General features: G+C 36.7%; 1 protein-coding gene across 1 annotated transcript in view; it reads left to right on the forward strand.

The window, feature by feature from the left end:
* Nucleotides 1-22,259, forward strand: part of hdac11 (histone deacetylase 11) — a 29,558-nt gene extending 7,299 nt beyond the window's left edge. The window contains exons 6-11 of the mRNA XM_055183987.2: nucleotides 2,932-2,974; nucleotides 4,389-4,465; nucleotides 5,622-5,684; nucleotides 11,516-11,612; nucleotides 17,412-17,590; nucleotides 18,177-22,259. Of these exons, the coding sequence (XP_055039962.2) occupies nucleotides 2,932-2,974; nucleotides 4,389-4,465; nucleotides 5,622-5,684; nucleotides 11,516-11,612; nucleotides 17,412-17,590; nucleotides 18,177-18,404 (687 nt within the window). The 3' untranslated portion in view covers nucleotides 18,405-22,259. The remainder of the gene's footprint in view (nucleotides 1-2,931; nucleotides 2,975-4,388; nucleotides 4,466-5,621; nucleotides 5,685-11,515; nucleotides 11,613-17,411; nucleotides 17,591-18,176) is intronic.
* Nucleotides 22,260-27,587: the final 5,328 nt, after the last annotated feature.

A 27,587-nucleotide genomic window follows, 5' to 3' on the forward strand; every position in this document is an offset into this window, starting at 1 on the left:
CTGACACATCAAATTTTTTAAGTTAACCAACTTTTTTTAATCAAAATTAATTCAAACTTAAAAGTTGACATTTCATTTTATTTAAAGGAACAGTATGTAGGATTGTGGCCCAAGCTGGTATTGCAATCACAAAACTTGTGGCTAAAACTGGTACTGCAATAACACAACTGGTGGCCAATACACAAAATGACAACATAAACATCAGTTGAGGGCTGCAACTCCAATTTTTAAATGAAAATATCCTGGCCAAACCACTGTTGTCAGTGATATAAGTAGTTGAAATGAAAATGATTTCTTAATGTCTAGTGACATATCAGGGCCATTTTATGATTAATTGATATACATTTCTTACATACTGTTCCTTTAATATTTCAGAACACTATACTTATGCCATAAGTGCTGTCTACCACATATTTTTGTATACTGTACTAAAAACTATTTTTACTATTTCATTTTTGTCAAATTCAAGAAGAATTAAGAACAGTGTAAGTGTAAAGAGACTGAGCTCAGTGCTCTTTACCGAAAAACACATAAAATATCACTTAATTTAAAAAAAATGCTCTCTTAATGCAGGCTCATGCAAAGCTTGCTGGGAACTGGAAAGCATCCTTGACCAATCATGTTGATTTAACTTTAAACTAAAGTAAATTCGCAGTGCCTTCTTAGCTTCCCTTGCAAATTGAATGCCATAAATATTATCACAACCACCAAAAGTTTGCAATTATTTGCAGTGTCTTTTTTAAGGTGACGTATCATAAAAATCTATTTTTTTCCATGTTTAAGTGCTAAAATTGGGTCTCCAGTGCTTCTATTAACCTAGACAATATGAAAAAGAACAACCCAGTAACTTAGTTTTGGTAAACCATTCTTTGCAAGCATGTAAACAAATAGGTAATTGAAATTTGGTTCCCTTGTGATGTCAGAAGGGGATAATACCGCCCCTTAATCTGAACTATACAACCATGGCACTGACATTTTGTGCAGAGATCAGCTCATTTGCATTTAAAAGGACACACCCAAAAACAGCACATTTTAGCTTACACCTACAAAGTGGCAATTTTAACATGCTATAATAAATTATCTATATACATACTCTGGGGACACCAAAGATTTATTTGACATCTTAAAAAGTCTTGTGAAATATCCCCTGTGGTATTGAAATGACTCCCATTAAAGTAATAAATAAAATATTAAAGTTTGAGTTTGTGGAACACAAAATGGTGAACTCATTGAACACTCATACAACCTTTAAAGCTCACGTAACACACGCTTTTTCTGCATTTCTGATGTTAATCTGGAGTACCTATAGAGTAGTATGACATCCTTTATATCTCTGAAGAGTCTTTAGTTTAATCAGATTTATAAAAGAAAGATTAGCTTTACCGAATCTTTCCGAAAACCCGGTTGGGAAAATCCACTGCGTCAAACACACACGCAAAACTTCGCTGCTACCCCGGATAATAAACTATATCCATTGTTTCCATAAGGCTGGATGTCTTCTCCTTACATCCAAAAACACACTTCTTCTTTCGTGCCATTGTTGACTTTTGAAATTAAACAAAGCTGAGTGGCGTGATAAGCTGTTAGCAGCTCTAGCGTCTCCTGCTGATTGAGGGGTGGGCGGGGTTTTCCGGGGGAAGTTTTCCGGTGGAAGCCCATATAAAGAAGTGATACGTATCGAAAACCCCTGAAACGTCAGTTAGAACTGTAATCGAAAAAAACTTGCCGAAACTTGTACGAACCCTGCATTCGGCACAGAAATACTCTGTAACACGTCCAACTGCTGTTTTGAAACTTTGCCTACCTTTAGCATGAGGAAACAACTCTATAACTGTGTTAATAAGTCAGAATGCTTGAAATACCATTACCCCCCCCCCCTTTAAGTTTAATTAACTTTTTTACAGGTTTGAGTACCTTTCACTCATTTTAAATGAGTACATTGCACTGTATAAGTTTACAGTGTACATGTGCGGTGTCTTAGTTTGACACACGGCTTAACTGGAGAATGAATATTGTTTTTAATACACTAAAGAGAGTGTTGGGAGTGTTTCGGTTATTTGTGCAATTGACTTGCTAAAATCATTTCAAAGTTTAGTTCTCAGATCATTTCTGTTATAGAAAAGCAACAACAATCAGAAGCCATATTGTGTAGTGTAATATTTTAAATTCTTTTTGATTATAGATGTGTTGTTTTTCATGCATGGTAGACACGAAGCGTTATTAATATGTAACTTCTGTTTCCAATATAGCACTATTGAGTCTGTAAAAGTCATTTGAAGCCCCCAAATGCATTTGCAGACAATTAGATTACTTTTGACAAGAACCGTGATCCGCTATAGATGAGGCTATTTTTGAAAGTTGTGTGAAAAGCTAATAATTATTTCAACAAAGCAACCCACTAGATTTCCTTTTATTGCAACTCTCATTGGAATGCTCCGCTTTTGGATAACAGTCTTATCTGTCATAGAAATGGATAACCCTTACTGTGATGGAAATGCCATTTTAAAGCCATTTCCTGTTATTCCACTGTCATTAAGTGTGTTGGTAGATTGGATCGTGGCCCATGTTCATGAAAGATAATAGGCGAAAAACAGATAAAGGGGGAAAAGTGATATATGAATAAAGGAAAAAATCAGCAACTAATGAGAGTTTTGCCATCTGAAATAATAACTAAACTGAATGAGGTTAAATATTGCATAATCATGCAGTAGGCTTTACTGTATATACACACAACTGACTTTCAAAGGCTTTGTAATCCGATAAAAGAAGTTGAGAAAATGTTGCGTCCACCCTCAGTTTTGGCATCAAGATACTCTTTTGATTTCACCCGGCACATCCGGCAGATTTCTGTTTTTCTACTAATTTATTGATGACTGGAAATGCCAGTTCGAATGTGGAACATGAAAAAGCTTTCTTTCTTGTTATACCTAGGCTGGAAAACTGGCAATGGAAAGAGGATGGGCGATAAATGTGGGTGAGTTCTTTTCACAATCTCTACTTGAAAAAACAATGACAAGGAGAATAAAAAACATCGTACCATCTTTTGGATTTGCTACGCTTCCTGCATATTTAATTACCTATCACCTAAAAAAAAAAATGTATTTGGTAGAGTTATTGAAAGAAAACTTTGCTTAAAAGGGACTCTCCACTTTTTTTGAAAATATTCTCATTTTCCAGTTAAACATTTGATTTTTATCGTTTTGGAATCCATTCAGCCGATCTCCGGGTCTGGCGGTACCACTTTTAGCATATCTTAGCATAATACATTAAATCAGATTAGACCATTAGCATCACGCTAAAAAATAAACCAAAGAGTTTAGATATTTTACTATTTAAAACTTGACTCTTCTGTAGTTACATTGTGTACTAAGACCGACGGAAAATTAAAAGTTGCGATTTTCTATGCAGATGTGGCTAGGAACTATACTCTCATTCTGGCGTAATAATCAAGGACTTTGCTGCTTGTAGCATGCCGGCAGGAGGCACAATGATATTACGCAGCAGGAGACTATTATCGGGCACTGCTTAATATCATTGCACCTCTTGCAGCCATGTTACGGCAGTAAATTCCTTGATTATTACCTCAGAATGAGAGTATAGTTCCTAGCCATACCTGCCTAGAAAATTGCAACTTTTAATTTTCTGTCGGTCTTAGTACACAACATAACTACAGAAGAGTCAAGTTTTAAATAGGAGGAATATCAAAACTCTTTGATCATTTTTGAGCGCGATGCTAATGGTCTAATCAGATTCAATGGATTGTGCTAAGCTATGCTAAAAGTGGTAAAGGCAGACCCTGGAGATCGGCTGAATGGATTCCAAAACGGTAAAGATCAAATGTTTAACTGAAAAAGGGTTCAAATGTTCAGAAAAAGTGGAGTGTCCCTTTAAGATCACAGTGGAGACCTGGCTTAAATTTTTTTTCTCGTCCGTATTTCTGAAGCAGTGGCTTCTGCAAGCTCAGCAGTGTCGCTGATGATAAACAGTGCTGCACTTTGCAACCATATTGACAAGGTTTAATGGACAATGGCGGATTGTTCATTTGAATGCATGCTTTGTGTGGGCGCTGTGCGGTAATTGAAAGGTGTAAATCAGCAAGCGGGGGTCATGTGAACGAGCAATAAATGCTAATCGAAAACCAGACCACCTCTGTAGTGGAGCTTCCGGAGTGCAGATTCATATAATGAGGCTAAATGTGTCGGAGTCACGGGAGGACAGATCGAATCTCTTCTATGAATGTGTAAATATGATCCTTATTAAAATCTAGCCTCTCAATCATCTAGATTTTGTGGGGCAGAAACCTTTCAGGGACATTGAATAACAGTCTGCATTTATACAGACTTTACTTAATAGAGCTTTATAAGGGGTCTGTTTTGTTTCTCCTGCAGGTGGAGGATTTCATCATTGCTCCAGCGACAAAGGAGGAGGTTTTTGTGCCTATGCTGACATCACACTAGCTATCAAGGTGAGATGTTTTAAAAGGTAAGATAATCAGTGGGCAGTCAGTGGCCGCGGCTGGATAGAAAGGTATTTTTGTGTGAAGTCTGCATGTTCTCCATGTATCAGCGTGGGTTTACTTGGTGTACTCCGGTTTCCTCCAACCGTCCAAAGATATGCAGGTTAGGCAAAATGGAGATGCCTAAATGTGGTTTCCCTACACGATCAACTTGTGTATAAATTAACCTGTGTGTAGATTAATTGGTTCTCACCACAAATATAAATAAATAAGATATGGACTCAAACCAGTCTTAAAGGATTTGCCACTGAACTGCAGTTGTGACCCATTATAACTCTTCCTGTAATATTTCTCCTTAGACAATTCAGGGGCTGTCCACACGGAGACGCGTATCACTGCATACGTATAAATTTGTTATCGTATTGGCGTTTCATCCACACGGATCCGGCGTTTTGGGAAACTGAATCCGCTATTTTTTGAAACCGGGTCCTAAAGTGGAAAAATCTGAAACCGACACCCTTGCGGTTTCGTCTGTACAGCCAATCCGTATATTTTGTCAAGCGAAAACGTCATCACATCACGTGTCGGAAGCGTCACACGTAACAGCAACAACAATAACGGCGGACTACGTGATTGTGTTCGTGCTACAGAAGCTACTAAAGCCTAACAGCTTTATTACAACAAAATCTATTGCTTCTATGCAATTGTGGTGACCAACAAGTGATAATGGACAACGCCATACGTTGGTTATGCGCATGCTCAAAGTCTTCTTCTCCGTGTATAGTGTATATCTGTGGCAGAATTACAGCGCCCCATACTGGTCCGGCATATATATTACACCGCTTTCAGTCGGTTTCAGTGGTTTCGTGTTTACGGATTATTTTTTTAGAGCAAGGAAAAAAATGATCGGATAGGGAATGCACCGGCTTCGTTTGGACATAGCCTCAGACTTGCAGTTTATCTTCTTAATAAAAAATCGTGCATGGACTCGTGGGTACAAATGCAACATTTGTGTATTAGCGTTTACTTAAATTTTTTTTTCTTCAGCCACACAGTCATCTTGCTCAGATTTTTGCTATGTCATGAGATGCACAAACCCCTTTGTAATTTGTTCCACTGTCAGGAAAAACCTCACTTCCTCCCCCAAGTGTTTTTTTCTCTACAGTTTCTCTTCGAGAGGGTGGAAGGAGTTGCAAGGGCCACCATCATCGATCTAGACGCCCATCAGGTGAGCAGTCCTTTTCAGCTCGCTCTGTCAGTCAATGGTACCGCAGAGCAATTGATGCTGTAGACAAGATAATATCCGCCATTTAGCAGAAAAGTCAATAATTCTGCACTCTGATTGCTGATATACAACAGTCTTGACTTTTTCTATTGCTGAAACATGCTTTCTACTAGTGGCACGCCTCCATTAGTGTTAGCTCTCAAGTGTGCTATTTGGCTGATAGCCATGGTAACCGTTGATGTAATAGTAGTCGGGTCTCAATGTGCACATGACGCATTTTTCGTCATCAGAAGAGTTTTCAAACCAAGCGTACATTCAGGGTTCTTACGAATCCTTGAAAGTTTATGAATCTGGGGGGAAAAATCAAGGCCCTGGGTAGTTTTTGAAAATATACATGCATAGATACAGGTCATTGAAAGTGCTTGAATCTATTTTATGCAAGAAGTTTTCTGGAAAAAAAATTCATATTATTTCCTGTGATGTGTAGGATAATATCATAAAAATTCGAAACTTTTTAAGCACACATGCTAACTGTTAGCTTTAAATGCTTATATCCTCTGTATGCGAATGTTGATTCATACCAAAATGCTTTTTTGCATAGTTGTGTTTGACACATGAAAACATCTCGGGTTGCGTATGTAACTGTTGTCCCCTAGGGAGTGAGACGCTGCGTCGCCCTTGCCATACTTTCTGCATCCCTGTAACGCCGACTTTGGCAATATTTCAGATAGCGATATACTTCCTGACTCCCGCGTCACCCTGTCTTTGTCGTTAAGCCTCACCATTGGTTGAATTTGATATATACATTCAGATGCACTTACACGTGGAGGCGTCCCCAAAGTGTCACCGCAGTGATGCAGCGAAAGTTCCCTCAAAATGTATCTTAAAAGGTAACACAATGTAACCTTGCTCTCAATTGAAATGTGTCCCCACATTTAGTCCTTGAATTTGAGGGTATTGGACCTGTAAAGTCCTTGAAAGGTCCTTGAATTTGAAGTTAACTAAGGTGAGGGATCCCTTTACATTGTACTCACAGGTCACGCATGCTCATACAGCAGAATGTAGTATGTTCACGTACAAGTAACAAACAGACTATACTCTGTGCTTCATGATTTTTGCTATAGGGTAAGCCAGCCAGGAACGCTCAAACAAGCTACAATGTTTTCTGCCGCAGAACAAAGTGTTTTTTACATTGCAGGGGAAGCAACCTATAAAGTCACATGGACTGCTTTTATGGTGTAAACAAGAAACAGTCCCCACAAAATTAATAAATCCCTTCAGCGACATGTTCACTGTTCCAGATCTGATAGATTCTCTCCATGGATATTTTGGGGGCAATGAAGGTTTAGCCATGCCCTTTTATTTAAATACCACCTTATAGATAGAGCAGAAAAATCTGTTGCTGTTGACATTTTATCCATAACAATGATGTATACCCTCAAATAGTACCTGCCCTGCCCTAACCCTAATGTGATGTCAGTCCAGGATGGTTTATGGTTGCGCTGGTATGCTGCTAGTCTATCGGTAAAACCAGTATAGGCACATTCCAATGGGCCCCTATTCTTAAAGATTCTAAGAGTCCTCTCAGAAAACTCTTAATTTCGGTTAAAAACTTTTACGTAGGAGTCTTAGCTTACGGGCAATTCGGGACTGATCTGAGAGCAACTCTGAGTTAGGAAAAGACAAAAACTTTTATTTTAGTGAGGAGGCGGGGTTGACCCTGTTGCTTCTTTTGAAGACTGTGATTGGTTTGTTGTCCAAGAAGGAAGAAAAAGAGTGCTTTTAAGTACAGGATCTATTAAATCAATTTAATAATTCAATTTGAAATGACAGGTATACTTAAAAATTGAGAAAATATACAATATAGAATTTATATATAATTAATATATTTATTTATATTAATATTATATTTATATAACATAAATAAAGTATTAATCTGTTACTGTAGTTAATGTAGTGATTATCTTTATTTCTGGCATTATATTATTAAGATCGGTCACAAAAATGATTCCTGTACAATCTAATGTGTTGCATGTTATTAACTTACTGTCATGCATTGTGTGCAACATAATTTTTGTCTCCCTCTTCATGTTTTGTCCACTTTCCCGGTTGCTAAAAAACTCTTAAGCCTCTTAAAAGTCCTTGTCCGTGCTCCTAACAATTTTGACCTTAAGACCTCTTTTAAGGGTTAAGATGCTTTCTGAATTACTTTTTTCTTTACTAGGATTTTTTCTTAAATTTTTAGAGTAAACGCCCACATTTCTAATAATTTTCTTAGAATTGCTTCACTAGGAGCTACTTTTTGCATTAAGATTCTTTATGAATACGGGCCCAGATTTAGAACGAAGATCAAAACATACACACAGTTTAAAATTTATTACATTCGTTTTTGCATAATTTTTTTTATAAATTGGGTAACACTGTTTTTGGTAATTATTTTGTAAAAGTTAAATTGTAAAATGTTATGTGTTTATTTAAATAACTAGTTTTATGTTGTATTAGCACAGTGACTTCTTTTTTTCGAGGGAGCTCGATGCGAAGTTCGTCACAACATTTATGTAGCCCATCGTGTGGTTCGTAATTTCAAAATATGTCTTCTGTGCATCGAGTCATCCTATGTGCATCACGTGTCTTGTCAAAATAAGTGCCTGCTGCAGATGCGTCTAAAGGATTTATGATAAAAGAGACGCTCGCGTTGCCAGATAATCTCATGCGTAATCAGAGTTTACTGTTAAGGGAGTGTCTTGCGTGTATTTTGTGAACGTGAGCGACTCTTTTATCATAAACGTTTTAACGCATGTGCAGCAGGCACCTACCCCGACAAAACCTGTGAATCACATGGTTCACATGACTCAACAAACACATATTTTGAAAACACAAGCAACACACGTGACACTCCGAACACATATTTTGAATTTGCGCCCCTCGGATGAGCAGTCACGAGCCACCACTGTATTAGAACATATCACATCTATTTTTGCATTACATTGGCCCATTATTACAAGTCAACCACTACTCTTAAAGGGATAGTTTACCCAAAAATGAAAAATTTGTCATCATTTACTCACTCTCATCAAGTTGTTTCAAACCTGCATAAATGTTTTTGTTCTGATGAACATGAAGGAAGATATTTTGAGAAATGATTGTAACCAAAACGTTCGTGAGCGCAATTCACTTCTATAGTAATCCTTTTTCCTACTATGGAAGTAAATGGGGCCTCTATCGGTTTGGTTACAAACATTCCTCAAAATATCATCCTTCGTGTTCATCAGAACAAAGAAATTTATACAGGTGTGTAACAACATGAGAGTGAGAAAGTTATGATAGAATTTTTTGGTGAACTATCCCTTTAACAATGTAGTTTCATTGTAAACACTGTATTGTACTGTAAATCAAAATATTTTTATCCAATTTGCAATTTATTTTACTCCCTAATAAGGCTTATCTTCTGCTGCTTAGTCCAGCCTATTAATGAACGTCACATTGTGCCAGAAGCGTTTGTTCCTTATATTTCTCTGCTCTAACACAAAAAACTGCTATAGGCAAGTGTGGCTTGATTTTAATTACAGTCTTTTGCTCATCGACTAAAACAACACAGATCAGATTGATCAACCACCCACCAGTTAAATAATTGACTGAGGAAAAAAGGTGGGAATCTTTATGTCAGCATATAAATGAAATGGAAAGCGCTGTTTCAGCTGAGTTTACAAGCTATGAAAATATCGTTAAGGGACTAGTTGGCGTTAAGACTCCAATTAAAAGCTTAAAGTTATGACATGTAATAGCAGTCGTTGGTGTCTGGTGGCTACAGCAGTTGCATGTATATATTTAAAGGTTGGTGCAAATAGCCAGGATTATCTGTGCAGTGAAACAACAAATTATGTTAGATAACATTTGAGGAATCCAAGCATTTACAGTTGATGTAAGCATCCCTTGATTATAACAGACCTTATAACAACGACTTGTCCTACCTAATCCAGTATAATGTGCATACTAGAGAACTGAGCCAGCTACAGTATTTGCTGGCTGGTTTCCCCTTAAAGGACAAGTTCGGTATTTTACACTTAAAGCCCTGTTTATGGTGAAATAGAACGGTTTTGACTGAAATTTCGACATATGCGGCTGCCCCGAGAATCCTCGGGTGCCTGTGTTTCACCTCCCACCTCTACAATGGGTGTACAGGTGCACTGGAACAATCCTTCCCAAAATGCATTCAACCTTCGTCTAAAAACACGTGAAACCCACAGAGTGGCCAGGGGCGCTCACCGATATGCCCACACAAAAATCGCTGCAAAAGATGCTTTCCAACAGCTGTTTTAGCATTCGTTGTTAACTTGTGGACCCATTTTTCCAAACGCCTCACACCCGTATATATTCTTTAGTTGAGAGCTTGAATAATAGACACTCCAGCCCAGGTGGTGGCGATAATCCACCTTTGCCAATTGCAAGAATACAAACAAAGTTCCCAGCGCGAAGTAATACCGTACCTCACAGCACATCTAATACAAGTCAATGGAGTTGGACAAAAACTACGATAAAACCTGTTGGAAAGCGTTTTTTGCAGCGATTTTTGTGTGAGCATATCAGTGAACACTCCTGACCACTCGTGAGTTTCACGTCTTTGTAAACGAAAGTTTAATGCATTTTAGGAAGGATTGTTCCAGTGCACCTATAAACCCATTGTAGAGGTGGGAGGTGAAACACAAACACCCCAAAATTCTCTGGGCAGCCGCATATGTCGAAATTTCAGTCAAAACCGTTCTATTTCATCATAAACAATCTGAAAACACGGCTTTAAGTGTAAAATACCGAACTTGTCCTTTAATAGTGCATTGTGATTCTGCAGAGCAAATCATTGTTCTGTTTGTTTCACAGCCAACCTGACATTATGAAAATGACCTATGGCATACATATTAGTCTGCTAGCAAATAAGACTTTTCGCACTTAGATCAGAGGTCATTTTATACTAAGTCTGTATGTTCTGTCCTTTGGTCTTAAAATAGTGATGACACTTACAGAAGATACAGTGATTCACCTGTTGTCAGTAACTTCAGGGGTGCATGGCAGGAATAATCACCTCTTGTATTTTATTAATCTTCCTCCTAATAGATTTTATAGGCCTGAACTTTAAGTTGATACATGGTGATATTTTTGCCCATAGCAAGGTTTTCCTGCTTGAGCGTGCAGATATAAAGGACAATGTGAACAAGTACCCAACGTGTGGTCTCATAATTGCCAAACGGTTTCTCAGAGCAGCTGAGATGAGGGCTGTTTCGAAATCAGAAGTTGTAGCCATCCTACATGCGATTTTTGGTCTTAAATTAAAAGTGACAGTGCCCAGACATAAGTGACAGGGGAATAAGAGGATGGCAAATGAAGAGGGGTGGAAATATTACGTCCTTGGATGACAGAGCTGAATAGTTAGCCTCTCCAAGAGGCAGGGGAATGCTTGCGCTTGCATTTCTGTGTCAGCTATGCTTTACATCAAAAACAAATATCCACTCTATTTGGATGCACTAAATAGGCAGTGAGCATTCATTGTTGCCAAACCCTTTTGAGATGAACGGTAGATGATAACTGAATTTTCATCCATCAGTTCTGTATACTGATTATCCTTACAACATTTTCAGTTTAAATGAATGTCAATTATGTGAAAGGGAGATGTCTGCCACAGCATTTTAAACCCACTTATAACCAAATGCATGTTTTTATATTAGTTCAGTAGTAGTAGCCATATTTGAAGTCATTGATGTGAAAAACAGTAATCCTGTCTCACAATACTACTAACTTAATGAACTTATATGTTGTGGTTTTTTGATGGTTGTATATTGCAGGGAAACGGTCACGAGCGGGATTTCCTGGAAGACAGACGCGTTTACATAATGGATGTGTATAATCGCTACATTTATCCAGGAGATGGATTTGCAAAGAGTAAGTTGAAGTGATACCCTGTGCCTCTTTGATATGAGAAACTGAAATGCTTTGTTATCTGACAAATTTAGCATGGACTAGCTATTTATTGGCATATCTCTACAAGCAAATAATGGCATGCAGAGAGGGAAAATAGGATGAATAGATGCATGTTATCCTTCAGGGATGGTTACGCAATACATTTGCTCTCCTACAGGGGGCAGTGTCCTGCTACCCTAATATTATTTTGGCACTTGCTGCCTCATTGCCTTGCTACACAATATAGGAGTGGATGATGAAAGCACTGCATTAACATATCTCATATTTCTTTTTCTTCTTATGAATATACTTCTATGACTTTGAATATTAAATTGTAAGTTCATTGTGTGATACATCCACATAACTTGCAGAATGTATTCCAAAAATGTTTTACTGTTTGCGGTGATACAGTATTTAGACTGTAAAAATGTGATTGTCACCCTTTTTCTTTATGTTCATGGGCATACTAACTTGTAATTGATCTTTTTCACGTTTCAGGCAAAATAAAATCTTGTGCAAGCACTGCAGGGTTTCCACGGGTCCTTGAAATCCTTGAAAGTTTGTGAATCTGGGTGGGGGGATTCAAGGCCCTGGGAAGTTTTTGAAAATATACATACATAGATACAGGTCATTGAAAGTGCTTGAATCTATTCTATGCAAGAAGTTTTCTGGAAAATTCCATATTATTCCCTGTTTAGTGTAGGATAATATCATAAAAATTCTAGACTTTTTAAGCACATTTGCTTAACTGTTTGCTTTAAATGCTTATATTTTCTGCATGCGAATGTGAATTCATACCAAAATGCTTTTTTGCATAGTTATGTTTGACACATGAAAACGTCTCAGGTTACATATGTAACTGTTGCGTCTCCCATGCCATTCTTCCTGCATCCCTGTAACGCCGTCTTTGGGGTCTTTGGTTGAATTTGATATACACATTCAGACGCACTTAACCCTGGGGGCGTCCCCAAGGGTCACTGCAGTGATGCAGCGCGAGTTCCCTCGAAAGGGAACTGTAACAATGTATCTTAAAAGATAACTCGATGTAAACTTGAAATGTATCCCCACATTTAGTCCTTGAATTTGAGGGTATTGGATCTGAAAAGTCCTTGAAAGGTCCTTGAATTTAAAGTTATCTAAGGTGCGGGAACCCTGCATATAAATGTATAATATTTTACTTTATAGTGTATAGCAGAGATGCGCAGGTCAATGTATAAACAACCCGCACCCGACCAACTCGGACCGCAAAAAATTTTGTACCCGACCCGCATTTTTAAAAAAAGTAGTAATAGTTTAAAATTGTTAATTGGCATCTTTATTTCAAACGATCCGAATATAATTAAAAATATTTATGTGTGACTCGTAACTCATTTCGCATCACCGGTATACAGTATGTTTGGTCAATCTTTGTTTTTTTGAATTTGAGGAAAAAGCATGCCACTTTCATATCATTGTATTCGTCATTGCCATTTACAGTAAATCAACTTTAACTTATTTATTTATATAGCACCTTTAAATGCAACTGGTGCTGCACAAACCACATGTCCTAATTCACACTCAATGTACCACACACTTTTATGAGGGAAATAAAAACCATTAAAAAACAATAAAAAAAAAGAATAAAACATTTTAAACCTAATAAAACATTTACAAACAATCACTCCATTTTAAAGACCAGACTAAAAAGATAAGTCAACTTCAACTGAGACTTAAAAACCACTATAGATGACGCCTGCTGAATATACAAAGGCAGACTATACCACATATTTGGAGTAACAGTCACATGACAATAGAAATCTAAAATGGGTTACTTTCTTTGATTATTATAGACCTCTTTGACAAGCACCAATATTTCCTTCAGGAAATGTAAATTGAGTATTTTGATTAATGTGTATTGACTGACAGCGTTCTTCACCTGGCACCGATATGAACACATTATAATCTTATTCAATTAGTGTATCCGTTATCTGTAACGTTCATACTCATTCTGTCAAACATTCACATTTGAGTGACGAGCAGTGCAGTTAGATTAAGCTTTGGTGTGCATTGTTCGGCTGCTTGTCAAACCTGAGATGGTTTTATTAAAGCTTTATCTCGCTGTAAGTTATGTTAAACCTTCCGACTAAAGAAGTTGAACAAAAACTCCATTATATATATATAAGTGACTCATAGTACCACTTGCTCTCCTGAAGGCACGTCCTGGCTTTCCAAGATAACTTCAGCGTTTGCCTTTTTAGTTTTTTCCCTCAGTGACTTTTCTATGTATTCAAAAGAGGTAACTCTTTTTTGTGTATCCCAGAGTCCTTCTCACGTGCGCGGTCAAAGACGCAAAAAAATAATTAGGTCTTAGAAGCCTCAAAAGGCAAAGTATTGTGCTCTGTTTGCCTTCAAACCCAGTTTAAAGAAGTGAAAAAGCTGCTTCACATTTCACTTTTTAAAAGTGGTGTTCAGTAGTACTTTCATTTCTGCCAGAATTGATCATTGAGAAAGACACGTCCCTTCTTTACAAAACCTGCAGCAGTGGATCATTTTAATGTCACTGTTAAGAAAGTAAACTTAAATATTCGCACAGGATTAGTTTTATCTGGGGACCTCGTGTGATAAGTAGAACTTACCCCCTACATCTGCGTTTTGTGTGGCCTGTTGGCACAGGATAAGTAAAGCCTGTGAATTTAATACTGATTTTATTGGTTTATCTCCCGGATATGATGTTGAGGTTTTGCATAACACCATGTCGCAATGCTGTGGTAAAAGTTAGCTTTTCCAAGTTTTTGTATGTCACGAAGCAGCGCCGAGCGTCAGTTTAGAAACGGTCCTGCGATATCGCGGCTGACAACTCCGCCTATACAAAGATCTCATGTAATGAAAGTTTGCACATTTTGAATATAAAGAGTTTGGCTCTAAAACGCAATAAATCCATTTTGACTCATTTCGGTAAAAATACCAAGAAAGTGACAAGATTTTCTGTTACAAACTTTCACATAGCATCTTTAGGTTATAATAACATAAAAAATTCAAATCCATAATTTGTTTTTCAAAGATTTATTATAAAAACTGGTTATTTTTTTCACAAAATGCAATAAATGCAGGACAAGTTTTTTAAAAAAAAATGCTATAAATCTATTCAATCTATATGTAAATGTGCATTCATCTTTTGCCATGTTATATTCATTCAGTTGACTAGTGGTATACACTGATTGAAGGCAGGATAGGCAGGAATTATCTAAAAAAAACTTTTTTACAAATTTGTTTAAACCTTCTTTATATACCAATACATAAGTGGAATGTGGGTGCTCTGAAGAAGAGAGTATGGAGTCGAGTGTCTTTGGACCTCTTACCACTGTTTTAAACACAGCTAATTTTTCCATTCACTCCACCCCTCCTTTCTGGGTTTCTTCTAAAGCCACGCCCCTAAAACACATGAACGCGTAACACTGACCGGCTCTGCTGGTAGAAGCATTTACCAGACAAGCGGAGAGGAAGGAGTGCGGTGCATGTAGTAACATCATGTCACAATCACATGTAATAATACAATTAACTTTATCACTATGAATATAAACAAATAGGATGGCTTTTAGTACTCACTATTAAGCCAGTGTTTTGCATGAAAGAGTTTCCGTGATGAAAGCATTGTTGACTCTGATGAGGACTACACTCCGGAGACAATACCGCTACCGCATCGTCGACTCGAGGAAAAGCCATGCGATATTTATTCTCGTTGGATTTCTTCGTTTATTCCTTTTTTTTTGGCCTCGTTTGCCTTCGCTGACTGGATATGCAGTTACTGTGAGTTCTGAATGCACTTTCTCTGCCATACTTTTGCTCTTCCTAGAGTGCCTTGTGCACGTTCAAATCAATCGGGTGTGCGCATGTGTGGGCAGATCCCATAGCAACAGGGGTGGTGCCATGGTCGCGAGAGAGAGTGATAGTCGTGCAAGCCAATCATTTGTTTAGTCCCGAATGGAAATAATGAGCTGTGTTTAAAACAGTGGTGAGAGGTCTACAGACACTCGAGTTTTATACTCTCTTTTTTAAAGAACTTTTTTAATTTTAATTATGTATTTTTATATAAAGAAATTTGTAAAGTTTTTTAGATAATTCCTGCCTTTAATAAATATTAATGGCATTAATCAAAACACTTACTTTGTCATATTAAGAACACATCATTGCTGCTGTCATCCTTGGGACGTCGTCGCTGAACTTTTTTGACAGCGATCAGCTGTAAAATGTTTTGGTCCTGCTCAATTTTTGTTGACTTTGAGTAAAATAAAAGAACGTTTTTCATAAGATCTCCTGGGGTCAATGTGTTAGCAGGACAGAAGCTTGATACTGTCGGGAGAACAAGCAACAGCCGAAATTTTTCCTTCGCCCGAGTGCCCGAGTTACGTAAATTATTTGATTTTGATGGCTTCCCCACCACAGAAAACCACCACAGGTTTATCACTGCCATCAAAAGTATTATTTTGTTTCTGTTTGTTTGTTGATCACGAAGTACAAAATGAGGAAAACTAGGATTGTGTATTCAACGCACCGCCATTGTTGTTTACAGTGCATGGAATGCTGCGCTGTGATTTGTTGAGTGTATTTATTGCATTCTGCAGAATAGGAGGACTGGCGTTTATCGTATTACTTTTTAATACTGACCAGATACAATACTGATTTTCGCGGTAACTATATATATTTTTTTCAATGGCGTTTATCGCATTTTGGAACCAAATTCTTCATATTAATAATCAAACGTAGAGGAGATATTAGATGTTTAATATATAACAAAACCCTCAAGTTTCACATGGAAAGTAGGGCTGCCCAATAAATCACTTGCGATTGTCATGCTCATCTCTTCAATAAAGCTGGTTCCTTGATTAGTAGTAAATCGCCATCGTCTGCTTTCAGATGGAGCGGCATTTACTACACAAAGCCGTAATTCACTGACAATCTACAACAAAAGCAATATCGCATTCATTATCGCGGACGTATCGTCTGCGATAATGAATGCGATATTGCCCCAGCTTGACAATCGCATGCAATTTATTATACAGCCCTGGTGGTAAACCATAAGTATGTAGCACTCCTCAGCTGCATTGTGAAAGGTGCAGAAACAGAGAAAAACAAAGAAAAAAGCCCACATCTTTGAAAAACTCCCCAAATTTTTGGCCAATTTACAGAGATGCTGATTCGCACAGGACTAATATTATCACAAGATCTTGGTGTGCGGCAAAATATGGTAGGTCATTTCTGGGGGAATTTTTACTTTACAAATTACAGACATGGGCTATTCGCACGGGATTAAGATCAGGCTTTAATTTACAATAACAAACTCATGTTTTTGCTGACCTGACTGTCGCTAGCATGACATCCCAACAGCTGATGCTCTCAGCGTCCTGCTTCTCATATGTGAGAGGCCTTTGAAAACAGTGATCGGCAACAAATGAAGTGTAGATTAGTAAGATTACATGATCATGTCCTGTTTTCAGTTTATCTTAAAATTGATCTCTAATCTTTATTTAATAACATGGATGTCTGCTCCGGTGGTTAACAGTGTCGTTGGTCTGATTAGGTGTTGGCTTACAGAGACTTTCAGGACACCCACCTACATCTGTGATATAGTTCAGGTTAAGTTAATTGTCTACATGTCATTTCAATGGGTTACTCCGGAGATTAACTGCTTTGAGATGCCGTTATCTGTTCTGTTTGCTTATATTGTACATGTCCCTCCCCTTTGTTTTTTTATCTGTGGTTAATGAGGTAAAAGCACAATTTGGTTTTAATTTCTGATTTCAGGGGCGATTAAACGCAAAGTGGAGTTGGACTGGGGCACAGAAGATATGGAGTACCTCCAAAAGGTGGAACTGCACTCGGAAGGCGCTCTGAATGAGGTACGGCCGGACATCATCATCTACAACGCAGGCACGGACATCCTTGACGGAGATTCTCTCGGAGGTCTGGCTATATCCCCACAGGTACGGTTGTCTATCATTCTTACATTCAACTTTTCATATCAGGTGTGAAATGCTTGTTCAGCTTGGTAAGGTTTTTTAAAATGATCAATAATCTCCCATATCAATTATTCAGGCTAGCTTTGCAGCATGGAAGGAATGCAGAAGAACATCCTAATCTTGTTGTAGATTTAAAGGGAGATAGGAGATTTTTTTTAAAGATAATATCATATACAGTATAGCATTGTATAAGAGGTAAGCCTTGCATGTTAATATGCCTACACATGAGGGTTACCACTCTGCCCAATTATGTCTCAGAAAATTTGGCCTGTATCATTTAAATTATGCTTTTTATTTGTGACATATAGTAGTATTTGAAAACCAAATTATTTTATTTATTTAAATAAAAAGTAATTTATTTATTTATTTAACAATCATCCTATATAATGTAAAGAAGAGGAAAAACGGTATGTGATGATGACATAACTGATGTGATGTGACCAATTCAGTGGGCAACTTATAAAATAACAGTAAAACTCTTAATAATTACAAGTTGGATTTATGTGAAACCATATTAAATGTGGTAAAATACTCTTGCTTCTCTTGTAAGGGTATAATAAAGAGAGATGAGATCATCTTCAGGGCTGCTCGGCAGAGAGGTATACCCATCCTTATGGTGACATCAGGGGGCTACCAGAAGAAAACCGCGCGGATTATCGCTGACTCCATCCTAAATCTCCACAGGCAGGGTTTAATTGGTGGAGAGGCTTTAGATGGGGCGGGACCTTCACATGCACCAATAATGGTGTCATCAGGGGCCACATTTAGTGGCAATTAAATTGATTTTGACTTTTTGTTACCTAATAATGACAGATAGGAGTAATATGTGACCCTGGAGCACGAGTATATAGCCAACAATACAGTGTATGGGTCAAAACGATAGATTTTTATGCCAAAAATCATTAAAATGTTAAATAAGGATCATATTCCATGAAAATTTTTTGTACATTTTCTGTCGTAAATGTATTTATTATTAATAATATGTGTTGCTAAGGACTTCATTTGGACAACTTTAGAGGCGATTTTCTGAACATTTTGATTTTCACATTCAGATTCCAGATTTTCAAATAGTTGGATCTCAGCCAAATATTGTCCTATTCTAACAAACCATACATCAATGTAAAGCGTATTTATTTAGATGTTTAAAAAATTGACCCTAATGAGTGGTTTTGTGATCAGTGTTGGGGTAACGCATTTTAAGTAACATGCATAATATTAAGTAACGAGTAAAGTAATGCATTACTTTATAAATGTACACATTTAAATTTGAGTTACTTTTTAAAAAAGTAATGCGAGTTACTTTTCAGTGTAATTAATTCAATTTAAAAATAAAATAATGTACTGAGTTAAACCGAACATATTATCATAGAATTACACACAGGGAACAGTTTGAGTATTATACTTAGTGGTTTTCCTTTTATATTCAAATAAATTTATTAAAAGGATTTAAAAGGCAGACAAAAAAAACAGAATAATAGCTATAACAGCTAAAAGGCGTATAATTCTTATTCCTAAAATGTATATACACTTTTATATACACAAACATCACAATAAACACATTGTGGTTATGAGATTTTGGGTTTAGGCACAGGGTGGATAAGGGGTTAAAATTTATAATTTCAGTCACTCTTGTTTTGTGGTTTTGGGTTTAGACAAAAGAGTGGGTAAGGGGTTAAAAAAATATAATTTCAATCCCTCTTGTTTTGGGTTTTTAGGTTTAGGCAAAAGAGTGGGTGGGGGGTTAAAAAATAATAAATCCCAATACTTATTTGAAGCAAATAGACAGCTGAGCAACGGGCAACATTATAAACCGCTGTCACGCTCCATCCAAAAGGAAACTCGTCAAATGATTCACGACACAATTGAACAGTTATACGTAAATAAATATATTAATAAAAAGAAGAAATCTTACCTTCTTGGTCCGGATCCTCCTAGGCCCAGACCGTTTTACCTGCTCCCCAAAATCCATAAACCTCCCGAACAGTGGACTGTTCCCTCCGAAGTCCCCTGCGGACGTCCCATCGTCAGCGACTGTTCTTCTGAATCCAGTAGAGTGGCAGAGTATATAGATCATTTTATTAACCCCTTATCACAAAAACATCTGAGTTATGTTAAGGACACGTATGATTTTGTACAGAAAATTAAACGGAGATGGCAGGCCAGAGCTTAACATTGTGCGATCATAAAAAACACCTGCAAGGCCTGAAAGAGATCAAGCCTCAGCCAAGTAAGAAAAAGTAATGCAAAAGTAACTTAATAGTAACGTAACTTTCCATGAAAAGTAACTAAGTAACGCAATTAGTTACTTTTTTGGGGAGTAACTTAATATTGTAATGCATTACTTTTAAAAGTAACTTTCCCCAACACTGTTTGTGATCCAGGGTTACATATGAAGTTGAAGAATCAAATGGTTTGGTTGGACTAATGTTAACTCCGATCAATATATTGAGCATTTTTATTGTGATACCGTTGGAGTGAAGTTTGGAGGTTGTTTAAGGGTACCTTTTATCCATTCATTTCTTTTTTTTATACAATACTTGTTTTGCACACTGCGTATCCAAAACTCTAATTAGTGCCCACTGGTTGGCTGTCAAAAGGGAATTGATTTCTCCTCAATTTATGTACAAATTCAAGGTCTGTTGTACAGTCATACATTTCCCTGCAGCTCCCCAGCTTGAGGTAACCAAAGACAAAATACATCCTATGCCAGGAGTTGATTTTATTGAGTGATATAAAGGCAGCTCTCTCCAATACTAAATTAGATTTATTCAATAAATGAAATTATGAATCAATTTCGGATTCATCACAGGGTTTTATTGCTTCGACCTGCTCCGCTATCATGCCATCAATAATTCTGTGACATTAAATTTAAGCTGCTCTTAAGATGTGCTTTTGTGACCGGCCGGTTTTAGCAGCGTGCTGGATTTCTCATTTGTGTGCATCAGCAGGTGGACCGCTTTCAGACCGACAACTCATATTATGGCTGGAAGGCTTTTGAAACGTCAGAGGATGGTGCTTTCTCTATTAGAAATATAAGTCTTCATTGGAGAGCATGAGAGACAGTGCAGTTGGTTGGCAATGGCAGTTTTCAAGTTGTGAATTTGTCTGCCTCAATTCAACAAAATGCTTTTTATCTAGAGAGTAAACGGGGGATAATGTTTGTATTCTGACTGGTTAGCATACAAATAGGATTGGATATGCAGTATATACACATACTGTATGCAGTATACAGTATATTGTCATAGCTGAGTTTAATATAGGTGTTGCTATTAGGGCATTAGGGGTAATGATTTTTTACCAGGTTGCATTAGTGGAATTTGAAAGTTGTTTAAGCTGATTTGTGAATTGACAAATGAAAAAAACGGTAGACTAAGAAGAGCAAGTCTAATGGGCTTCCAGAACATTCTGCAAGACATTGCTTTGATAAATGGCAGATGCTTGAATGTGCCTTCGAAACTGAAGTATTTAGGTTTTTGTTTAAAAGTACCCCTCCTAAATCAAGAACAAATGTGCACAAAGGCCGAGTGCAGATGGATCAAGCTAAAGCCGCCTCTTTTAGCTTTAAATCTTTCCCTACCTCTTTGTGTAGTGTCTTATTTGATATCTTGAACAAAAGTGAAATATAAATTACTGTATGAGGGCACATTCTTGAGGTCATGGTCTTCTGTTTTACAGCAAATAGTCTTTGATTTGCAACCTTTGCACTGAATCTGTTTTAGCTTTGAGATGATGGTGTTAGTTAATTTTAACAGATGTGATGAGGTGTCTTGATAATTCCCTAAAAATGTAAATATGTCCAGGTATAAGATATAAACTTGGATAGAGAAATGTTTACTTGTTTGAGAATGGTACAATTTAATGGTTTTTATGTCTTGGGTTTAGGTTATTTGTTGAGTTTGTTGTCAATTATATTGCACTTTTCCTGGAGGGATCTTGGTAATGGACACTAATGAGAGTAGTAGGCCTGCTTTCCTCCCATGTGTTACTTTTTTAATGAAACCTTCAAAAGGATGGATATGAAGGTCCTTTGAAAGACGTACACTCTTTAGCTCTAGCCAGCAGTTTAATGGATTTGTACATGAAAAGGTTCACATTATTTCTTGTTTAACAAAACTGGAGTATTTAATGTGCATAAAGCTAAAAGGGATTTTAAACTCTTTTCTGACATTTGGTTTGCCAGTTTGATACGAATTACATTAACATTATTGAATAATAATGTTTCTCTCGCTCTCGCTGACTAAACGTCTTATGCACTTAATGTGATATCTGCTACTTTCTGAAACAAATGTTTAATCATTTAACTTATTTCAACTTTAAATTATTTTGATAGTAATAAAAGTGAATTTAGTATATTTAACTATAAGTATATAATATTGTTTAACCACATTTTTTATGTATATTAAAATATTACATTTATAAAACTACTGAGTGATGGAACTTGTAACATCTAACAAAAGTGCCAAATGTGATGTTTTCTTTTTTTGGGTTTATTATGTTCTTTTGTACCCGACGCTAAATCAAATAAATCAAATCTAAAAAAGTGCTTGTACAAGATTTCATGTTTATTATATACAACATGTTAACACTTCACAATATTTATTATGTGAAGTAAATAAATAAGAATTATTTATAATGCTTGTTTTTGTTTATGTTGTGTGTGTTATACAATTGCAGTGTATGTAATAAAGTCTTAATATATACATACAATATATACAATATAAACCTGTTTTTCTGAATAGGCTGAGGCCGGGATTAAAGGATTAGTACATTTTCTTTAAAAAATCCAGATAATTTACTCACCGCCATGTCATCCAAAATGTTGATGTCTTTCTTTGTTCAGTCGAGAAGAAATTATATTTTTTGAGGAAAACATTCCAGGATTTTTCTCATTTTAATGGACACCAACACTTAAATTGTAGTTTCAATGGAGTTTCAAACGATCTTAATTGAGGCATAAGGGTCTTATCTAGCGAAACGAAGAAAATGTAAAAATGAAAAATTTAAAATATGCACTTTTAAACCACAACTTTGTGTCAATCTCCGGTCCTGTGATGCGCCAGCGAGACCTCACGTAATACGTCGCCATGTCAAGAGGTCACGGATGACGTATGCGAAACTACGCCCCAGTGTTTACAAGTGTGGAGAAAGAGGCCCGTCTGACATTGTTGTATTGTAGAATGATACTAATTAATGTCTTTGTGTCGGATTATTGGTTAAAATGGTCCGTAAATGTGGGTTTTATTGTGTAACACGTGACCTTTCTACGTCATTAAGCAATTACGTGGGGTCTTGCTGGCGCGTCGCAGGACCGGAGATGGACGAGAATTGTGGTTTGGGGGTGCATTTTTTTATTTTTCTTGTCAAAAATGACAATCGTTTGGCTGGGTGGGACCCTTGTGCCTCGTTTGGGATTGTTTGGGGTCCTTTGAAACTGCAATTTTAAACTGCATTAAAACTGTTAAGTGTTGGGGTCCATTAAAATGAGAAGGATCTTGGAATGTTTTCCTCAAAAAACATAATTTCTTCTCGACTGAACAAAGAAAGACATCAACATTTTGGATGACATGGTGGTGAGTAAATTATCTGGATTTTTTTAAGAAAATTGACTAATCCTTTAAGCGGATTTGATGCGAAAGTATTTGATGAACGTACAATACATGCCGAGAGCCTTAGGGTAAAGCTGCCGAAAGTATTTGATGAACGTACAATACATGCCGAGAGCCTTAGGGTAAAGGTGCCGTAGATCTAAAATGGTATTTTCATAGGCATAGTTGAATAAAAAGAGTTCTGTACCTGGTAATGACATATCATGACCCTTAAATATAGTTGTTTTCTCCTTACGTAAACCTTGTGCATGCAAAAGACCGCTGGAAACAGGCAAATCTCAACATAACACCGACTGTGACGTAACAACATTAAACATTAAATTATACCTTAAATTAATTACAAAGTTGTTAAAAAGTTAAAAACAAAGTTGTGACTCTTGAGTTAGCACAAACATGCTAGTTAGTGCTACAGTATATGCTACATTTAGGCTGAAGTTCTACTGTATTATTGACTTTACAGTTACGTTTCACATATTAAAAAAGCACACAATAACTTACCACCCAGAAAAGTCCATTAACAATCTCCAAACAATTTGTTTGTTCCCAAAATCTGTTTTTCATCTGATAAAGGCTCAAACATAAAAGGTCTGTTTCTAATGTGAGCTACTGACATGAGCCCCAGAGCAGAGCAATCAGAGCAGAGCTCAACATTATTATTCATGACCCTTCCAAATAGGGCAGTAATAGACCATTTCATTCAACTGAAAAATCCTAGGGTTGTAAATGGACATGTTAAAAGGTTTCTGGATAATTTTTGCACTTAATATAGTTACATACCTTCTATGTAGATATTAGAGAACAATTTAACATTATTTCAATGCATTCTTTGGCACCTTTAATATTATTATCTCATTATTGACGTAGATGGTGTTTAGCGGCTTTTGCATCTGAGCCCCTCAAATGGCTTTTCCCCAACAGCAAAGCACTTTCAGACACCTGCTGGTTTATTGTTTGAAAGCCTTTCTATCAGAAGACTAATGTTGAAGAAAAGTGTTCTGCTGAGTGGTGAGAAAAATGTGCTTTATTATTTATCAGCTCAGCTTTCAGTTTCTTGTTTGTATTGAAGTGCTGAAGCAGATATCATCTATTTGTGCATTTGAAAATTAATTAACGAGAGACATGATATACTGCTGCAGTCTTGAAGTATCAGCAGATCTTACTAGACGTCCTCATTTGTTTGTGTACAGTGAGAACTGTATAGGGCATTAAACAGTGAGATGCCAAAATGTAAGTGGTGTTGAACTGAGATGCTGACAATGAGATATTTTTGGTGAAATGAAACTTTCATGATTTAGCTTGTTAGCATGTTAATCTTTGCTGCATCTAGATCATGTGAGCCCAAAATGCCCGTTCATAGCAATGCAAATATAGTCTTGTATCTATGAATCTATCCTCCAACTTATATGATTGTTTATTTCCAACCCATTACCCCAAATACAACCAACATAATTCATTTTCGTTGGAGTATCGCTTTAACCTCCTAACATCACACTGCACTGATCTAATAGTTTATTTTAATGCGTTTAAATGTCCTGTAGCTCACTGATGTCATGTGATCTGTCCAAGAGCTATAAAAGCCTCTCAAAAGACCTCTTTATGCTGACACCCCATCACCAGTAGGGTTTCATTAACAGTGCTGTGCCCTGTTTACACAGTCTGAGGTAATGACATCGGGTCCCTGGTTCCTTACACTTCAGCCTAATTAAGGACATTTTTGGAAGTTCATTGAAAGAAAGATGCTGGAGTGTTAGTCCTTTATAGCTACAGTATGGGGAAGATGTGCCTCTTTGAGAAAAACAATCTTATTGTTAACATTTCATATTAAGTGATGAATGGGACTGTTCTTGCAGCTGTGTGTGAGCTTGTACTCATTTATTTTATTGATTGTTTTAATGCAGTTTTTTATGGGAAAGGTTTAAAGGGTTGCCATTCAGTCATCGTGGATTGTATTTATTTGATACAGTTGCTGAAATAGATTCGGCCTTAGGAAAACACTGAAAGTTTAAGTCTGTCTCAGTGTGAATGGCTGTAAACTTGTAAGTGTGCTCTCACGAGACATATTTACAGTAAGAAAGAAGCCATGCTTGAGCTCTATGGAGGCCAATATTATATTCCAAGATTTAGTAAATAAATCTTTAAAGAAATAGGTCACCCAAAAAATTGTCATCACTTACTCATCCTCAAGTGCTTCCTGCCCCATATTATTTTCCTTCTTCCGAGATGTTAGACAGAATTTATAACCTAAAGTGGATGATGATTTATACCAACATAATATCATAAAAATAGACTTTTGAGTTATGTATGAGTAAGAGACTTAAGAGATTCAAGTTGGTTTTTTAATTATATTCTTTTATGTGCTTATATTTATTTAAAAATGTAGATGAAGATTTGATGTCATTGCTCCCAAATGCCACCCGTTCTTCAATGTAAGAAAGAATTGGTTCTTTTAAAGGGAACATATGGATTTTTCCATGTTTAAATGTAATAATTGGGTCCCCAGTGTTTGTGAAAAAGATCATCCCAGTAACTTAGTTTTGATAAACCATTCTCTGTAGGTATGTAAAAAAGGTCATTGAAATTTGGCTCCCCTTGTGATGTCAGAAGGGGATCTTTTTATAATAATACTGCCCCTTAATCTGCACTATCCAACCACAGCACCATTTAGTGCAGAAATCGGCTCATTTAAATGAAAAAGAACACATCCAAAACAGCGATTTTTTTTCCTACAAATGACACTGAAAAAAAAGATTCATTGAATTTAATAAATTTTTTTAAGGTAAGTGGTTGCCATCAATTTATTTAAGCTACATTTAAACAAAAAAGATTAGTAAAATAAAATATAAAACTTTTGTTTAAATGTAGCTTAAATAAATTGATTGCAACCACTTGCCTTAAAAAAAATTATTAAATTCAATGAATCATTTTTTTCAGTGTACAAACATTTTTCTTCTATAGCACTGCTGTGAAAAAACATTTTGTAGCACCTTTATTTTGTAGATCTGTGTAGATTATGTGTGAACAACTTAAATTCCTTTTACTCACACAAAGCAACCCTTGTTTGTTTTCTTTTATCTTTTTTGATATGAAGATAATTAAAGGTGCAGTGTGTACATTTTAGCGGCATCTAGTGGTCAGGTTGCGAATTGCAACCAACGGCTCAGTCCACTGCCCAACCCTCGCTTTTGAAATGCATAGAGAAGCTACGATAGCCACCACCGAAAAACATTTCATCATCGGAGACAACTTAGTAAAAAAGTTTGTCCGTTAAGGGCTTCTGTAGAAACATGGCGGCACAAAATGGTGACTTCCATGTAAGGGGACCCTCGGTGTTTGTAGATAAAAACGTCTCATTCTAAGGTTATAAAAACATAACGGTTCTTTTAAAAGGTCTTTATACACCACTGATTATATAGTTTTGTATATTATTTTGCATTTTTTCAAGAGATCATTCTAGAAATTACACACTGCACCTTTAAAAAAAAAGCAATTTTCTATTTTGACAAACCTATTCATTTAACATTATAAATCCACAGTTTTATTCCTTGATTCAAATGTGAAGAGGACAAAATTCCAGTAAGATGTTAACTCGGCATAAGGTGCCCTTACCACTCTCCGAACGAACCGAGGTGGAAGATCTCAACTCTTACCCAATTTAACACCTGACCGCCATCCATTTTCTACATAGCACCGGATGGCACACTTAGGGAAGGCCACAATTTTCCAATGTTGCTCTTGACACGCTGGATCGGCTCATCCAATAGTATAATGGCTGACATCCATTGAGCTGTGCATATCGTAAAAGCAATTCAATATAGATGTAAATGAGATTAGACTATGTTATTAGACCACATATTTTCAGCTAAGGCAGCTTCTGCCCCTTTGCTATTCGAGGCTATTCTGCAGATTTGTGTGAGGGGAGCAGGTGCGTAAGTTATTACATAAGTTATTGTGTGCATTGTTTTGTATAAACACTTTCCCGGGGCAATATTTTGAGATGGAATAAATTTTCAATAGCTTTATGAAATGCCTATTCATTAAAGCACTGTCAGCTATTTTAAGAGACATTTTTAGTATTTTTCACACATGGAAACCTGATACCTCAAGGAGATTTACCCCAAAGCAAATTGGTGTCAGATTTATGTTTGTGTACCGTCCTGAAATGTCCGGCATGCCCAGAAGACATGACGTCATCTTCCCACCTCCTCCAGCGCAGAATTATGACATCTGTCGCATTTCAATTATGTAAAAGTCGGATGAAATGTGACATGGCTGTTCAGACTGAAGTAGCATTGCAATACATCAGATATGTGACAATATATGAAAGTGGCCTGGGTCTGATTAAAAAAAAACTGATT

This window comes from Misgurnus anguillicaudatus, chromosome 14 (genome assembly GCF_027580225.2).
Source record: "Misgurnus anguillicaudatus chromosome 14, ASM2758022v2, whole genome shotgun sequence".
NCBI lineage: Eukaryota > Metazoa > Chordata > Actinopteri > Cypriniformes > Cobitidae > Misgurnus > Misgurnus anguillicaudatus.